The following is a 4692-nucleotide window of genomic DNA, read 5'->3' as shown; positions in this document are numbered from 1 at the left end:
CCCCCCAGACTGGTGGGGGACACCCCTGGGGTGGCAGGATCCGGACTTGGGTTATTTATAGTGTTTATTGTGTGCTGAGCACGGGATCCCGGGGGTGTCATGCGAGGTCGGGTCACCTCCTGCTCAGAGGGAGCTGCCCTTGGGGACAGGCAGTGGCTCAGGCCCGTCCTGAGCCCCGGATTTCCCGGGAGCTGGATGCTGTGCCCTCCCCAGCGTGGCAAATCCCTGCCAAGGGCAGGCTGGGGTGGCCCCCCATGCCCAGTCCTCCTCCTCCTGTGCTCCCAGCTGGAATTTAAGCACCTTGAGGGGATTTTCAGCACCTTGGCCGTGCCCTGGTGGTGAGGAGGGCTCGGGGGGACAGCGTGTGGCCCCGAGCACGTGGGAAGCAGCAGCCTCCTGTCCAGGACACTGTCCCTGTCCCTGGTGTCACATCCTGCCTGGCTGCTCTCCAAGGCACCTTTTCTTCCTCACTTCCTTCTGCCTCCACCTTAAACTTGTCCCAAAACCCCCCCTCCATCCTGGGGGACTCACAGCCAGTGAGACCCACACAGACCCCCCCACATCATCCCGGGACAAGGTCCCCAAGAAGCCACCAAGCCCTTGAGTGTCACTCACTAATGAACCCCAATTAACAGCCAGGCTCTGCTCTCCGCCAGGGAAGTAGGTGGTTCTCCATGGACAACGCTCCTGGATCCCTTTAATCCTATTTGTTGGAGCCCAACTAATTGCAATTAGTGGCAGGGGCTGAAGTTCAATTAAAGTGTGCCGAGATTATTCCGTTTTTAATTGCTTTACTGCTGGATTAGGGAAGCTTTGGAGCGACTCCGGCCATGGGCAGGGGCTGCCAGGCCCTCTCCAGCCACAGCCAGGACCCCCACCCAGAATGGAGACTGGAATTGGGGTCCCATCGCTCCCTCTGGGATCAGGGAACACTGGGGGAATCTCTTTGGGAATGGGGATCCCCCAGGAGAGGAGGGAGGATTCCCCTCACGTGGGATCCATTGTCCACCCGGCACAGTCAGGACTAATCCTGACGCCTCCTCCCCACCCAGAGCAGGGGAAGGACACCAGATTACCCCCTGGGGAAGAAGGGAGGTCAATAATCCTATTACCCCCGGGCAGGATAAAACTCCCTCCCCGAAAAGCGCCCCAGAGCTGCGGGACGGAGGGAAGCAGACGGAGGGAGCAGCTCTGGAACCGCGGGACTGTGTGAGTCAGGGCTCTCCAGGCTGGGATGGGACACGGGGTTGCTTTGTTGCTCTTCCCTGCATCCAGGAGCAGCTCCCTGGGTTGGATCCTTCTTCCCAGGCCCATGCCCAGCTCTGCAGCGGGGCCAAATCCCTCACACCGCTGCCAGAGCTGGGCTTGTGCTGCAGAATTCCCGCTCCCGGTGCCACGGGCTGTCCTCTGCTCCCCCAGCCCAGCCCGGGGTGCCCACCACCCCACACCTGCCCATCCCAGTACAGCCCCCAGGGCAAGCCACGGGGGGTCCTGGCAGTGCCCTGAGGGGTCCCCAGGTGTCACATCCACACTGGGACGTGGGATGATGGGGGACAGGGGATGAAGGAGCAGCAGCAGCTCTGGGGCCGCCCAGGATGTCCTTCCCTGCCTTTGGGGATTAATGGCTGAGCTGGCCTGAGTCAGCGTTGTGGGGAGGGGGCTGCACAAAGCCGATCAGGGACTGGGTGGGAACGGGGCCACAGGGGGGAGGCGAAGCTGGTGTCCCCCATTTCCCTCCAGCAGGTGTGAGGAGCCGCAGGGAACGCCGTGAGCCGCAGGGAACGCCGTGAGCCGGGGCTGCCGGCCCCCCACCACCATGAGCCTGGAGCCCCCCAAGCTGGAGGTCAAATCAGCCACGAGGGTGACCGGGGGTCCCGCCACCCCTCGCAAGGGACCCCCCAAGTTCAAGCAGAGGCAGACGAGGCAGTTCAAGAGCAAACCCCCCAAAAAGGGGGTGCAGGGGTGAGTGGGGAAGGGCCCTGGGATTGGGGGGGGGGGGGGGGGTTCTTCCTGGGGGTCAGGCCAGACATCCCCTCTTTCCTTGCAGGTTCGGTGATGATATCCCAGGCATGGAGGGGTTGGGAACAGGTATGGGAATCCCACCCACCTTGGCAGTGTGGGGTAAGGGGCTGGGGGGTCACGCTGCCACAATCTCTATCCTTTCTCTCCTCAGACATCACCGTCATCTGTCCCTGGGAAGCCTTCAGCCACCTGGAGCTGCACGAGCTGGCTCAGTACGGAATCATTTAGGATTTGGGCAGGCTTACTGTGTAGTGCTGTGTAGGTCGAGGCCCCCCCTGCCCATGCTGGGGGGCTCAGCTTAGAAAAATGCTCATTAAACCCAAACGAGTGCAGGAGTCGGTGTTGCGGGTTGAGGGGGGAGGGAAAGCGGCTCCCCATGGCCTGCACTGGGGTGGGCAGGAGGCGGATGGGTTCAGGATTGTGACAAGGTTTATTTGGGGCTGGACCAGCACCCCAGATGTCCCCAAATCCCCACCCCTCACTCCCACAATGTCCCTGCACACCCTCAGCAGCTGCACCGGTGGCGATGGTGACGCGGGCAAGACACAGGCGGGTTCAGGATTTTGACAAGGTTTATTTGGAACCAGAACAGCCCCCTGCATATCCCAATCTCCCGGTGCCCTCACTCCCACACCCTCACAGCCGTGATATCCCTGAGCACCCTGAGTGCCATGAGCGCTCCCACGGCCTCCACCAGCACCAGGGCGGTGGCACCGGCGGCAATGGCCCCGGCCTGGCCCCGCAGCCACGAGCCCAGCGCGGCCCCGCAGCCCCCCAGGTGCACCACGGCCCCGGCCGCCGCCGCCGCCAGCCCCAGCACCCCGAACCCGCACTGGGCGTTGGGCACGGAGCCGTTCTCCAGCGGGTCCTGGCAGCAGGAGGCCGGGACGCCGCACGCCTGCGCCCCTGGGGCGCTGCAGTTGAAGTACCTGCGGGATGGACACAGATGTGGGGTCACGCACATTTGGGGTGCGGGGATGGGGGCTCCCACTCCCCCCGGCCACAGAGCTGGACACCAACCATGGGTTCCAGCTCATTTCTCTCTTTTCTGGACCATCCCAGGGCTCACACCACCCCAAATGTGCATCCCCAGCACAGAACCCACAAGGAACAGGGGGCTCTTCAGCCCTATAGCGGACGTGAGGTCCCCCACCTAACAGAGTTTCCAGCCCCGTGGTGGGGATGGGGTCCCCCAGTACACCCCCCAACCCCGACTCACAGGTTGCTCTCCCAGTCGCGGTAGGACTCGAGGCCGCAGCACTGGAGGCTCCGCTGCACCTCATCCACCAGGAACTGCAGGTCGGGATCCTCTTGGTAGCGCAGGAGGCACAGGAGCAGGAGGTCCCGCAGCGCGTCCCGCAGCCGCCGCCGCGCCAGCAGCAGCAGGAGCCCCCCCAGCAGCTTCAGCCCCCCGAAAGCCAGCACAGCACCCAGGAAGAAGCGCAGCAGGCAGGGGCTGGCACGGAAGGTGCCCAGGCAGCCGGCCAGGGACACGGCGCTGGCCGCCAGCCCCGCCAGCACAAACAGCAGCATGGGGTCCGAGCCCAGGGGCACCCCACGCTCCCCCCCGGGCAGGGGGTTCTTGGCCAGCAGCCCCCAGACCCCCACAGCAAGGATCAGCAGCCCCAGCAGGAGGAAGAGGAGGTTCCAGAGGAAGGCCAGGTAGCGCACGCAGTGGCTGAAGGGGCTCACTTTGGGGGGGCCGGGGTACCACGCCCCAGGGTCCTGCTCAGCCGTGAGCCTGGGCAGTGAGTGGCCGTCGTCATCAGCATCATCGTCATCAAAGGAGGAGTAGGGCAGCTCCACCAGCCTGGATGCCTGCACGGACAGAGGAGCCATCACAGCCCCCCAGAAATGTTCCACCAGCACACGTACCTCGTCCCACAGCCAGACACTGTCACGGGCTCCAGGAGCCACCCTACAGCCTTTTGCTGAGCCCCTCTGCACAGGGAACCCCAACCCCACCCCTGCTCATCACGGGGGTCTGCAGGGGAGCACCCCAAAGACCCTGACGCTAAGGGACCCCAGATCTGTCCCTGTGGAGACCCCCAGGGATGCGGGATGCAGCACAGATACATGCTGGTACCCAGGGGTCGGGGGCTGTGGGGTGCACGGGTAAGGGGTCCCGTGGGAGAGGAGTGGGGGTCCCGGCGTTACCTGGGGCAGCAGCCGGGTGCCCTCCCCGTGGGGCTGGAACAGGCGGACTCTGCTCAGGGCCATCACCGCTACCTCGTGCCCGAACCCCAGTCACACTCCCATCATGTGAGGGGCTGCGGGCGGGCTTAAATGGGGCTGTGTGTGCCGCCCCACAGCTGGGCACGATCTCCCTACCCACCCACCCCCACAGCTGGCCCCGATCCCCCCCCCCCCCACCGCCCCCCCCCCCCCCCCCCCCCCCCCCCCCGGCGCCCCCCCCCCGGCCCCGGGGGGGGGGGGGGGGGGACGACGACTGGTTGCGTGCGGAACTAAAGAGCGAGCGCGGCGGCCGGGAGGGACACTTGTATCTGTAGCACCGAGGCAGCATGGGGGACCACTGAGGCGGTAACACCGAGGCAGCGCGGGGGGACGACTGTTGGTGGCGCCGGGGTAGGAACCTTGGTGCGGCGGAACGCGGGCGCGAGGCGCGGGGCCGGGGGGGCGGGCGCGAGGGCGGGCCGGTCCCGGGAGGCG

The 4692-nt window shown here is 65.6% G+C and overlaps 2 protein-coding genes across 2 annotated transcripts; one reads left to right on the top strand and one right to left on the bottom strand.

The window, feature by feature from the left end:
* Positions 1–1107: 1107 nt before the first annotated feature.
* Positions 1108–2313, top strand: LOC121672481 (retinal rod rhodopsin-sensitive cGMP 3',5'-cyclic phosphodiesterase subunit gamma). The gene is made up of 4 exons (XM_042045135.1): positions 1108–1209; positions 1741–1962; positions 2048–2088; positions 2174–2313. The coding sequence occupies exons 2-4, from the start codon at positions 1817–1819 to the stop codon at positions 2248–2250; spliced, it is 264 nt and encodes an 87-aa protein (XP_041901069.1). The 5' UTR covers positions 1108–1209; positions 1741–1816; the 3' UTR covers positions 2251–2313.
* A 263-nt stretch (positions 2314–2576) lies between these two features.
* LOC121672479 (tetraspanin-10-like) lies at positions 2577–4311 on the bottom strand. Its single transcript, XM_042045133.1, has 3 exons — positions 4180–4311; positions 3242–3840; positions 2577–2951 (listed from the first exon to the last, which is right to left on the bottom strand). The coding sequence occupies exons 1-3, from the start codon at positions 4240–4242 to the stop codon at positions 2645–2647; spliced, it is 969 nt and encodes a 322-aa protein (XP_041901067.1). The 5' UTR covers positions 4243–4311; the 3' UTR covers positions 2577–2644.
* Positions 4312–4692: the final 381 nt, after the last annotated feature.

This window comes from Corvus kubaryi, unplaced genomic scaffold, assembly GCF_017639235.1.
Source record: "Corvus kubaryi isolate FWS band 111438036 unplaced genomic scaffold, C.kubaryi_AGA036_p1.0 62567, whole genome shotgun sequence".
Lineage (NCBI taxonomy): Eukaryota > Metazoa > Chordata > Aves > Passeriformes > Corvidae > Corvus > Corvus kubaryi.
The sequence above is the reverse complement of the archived record's forward strand: the minus strand, read 5'-3'. Positions and strand labels throughout refer to the sequence as shown.

Coding starts and splice junctions, on each gene's coding strand:
- LOC121672481 (XM_042045135.1), top strand. CDS start 1,817: ATGAGCCTGGAGCCCCCCAAGCTGGAGGTCAAATCAGCCACGAGGGTG. Junction 1,963..2,047: donor CCCAAAAAGGGGGTGCAGGG/GTGAGTGGGGAA, acceptor CTTTCCTTGCAG/GTTCGGTGATGATATCCCAG. Junction 2,089..2,173: donor CATGGAGGGGTTGGGAACAG/GTATGGGAATCC, acceptor TTCTCTCCTCAG/ACATCACCGTCATCTGTCCC.
- LOC121672479 (XM_042045133.1), bottom strand. CDS start 4,242: ATGGCCCTGAGCAGAGTCCGCCTGTTCCAGCCCCACGGGGAGGGCACC. Junction 3,841..4,179: donor GCACCCGGCTGCTGCCCCAG/GTAACGCCGGGA, acceptor CTGTCCGTGCAG/GCATCCAGGCTGGTGGAGCT. Junction 2,952..3,241: donor CGCGACTGGGAGAGCAACCT/GTGAGTCGGGGT, acceptor TCCATCCCGCAG/GTACTTCAACTGCAGCGCCC.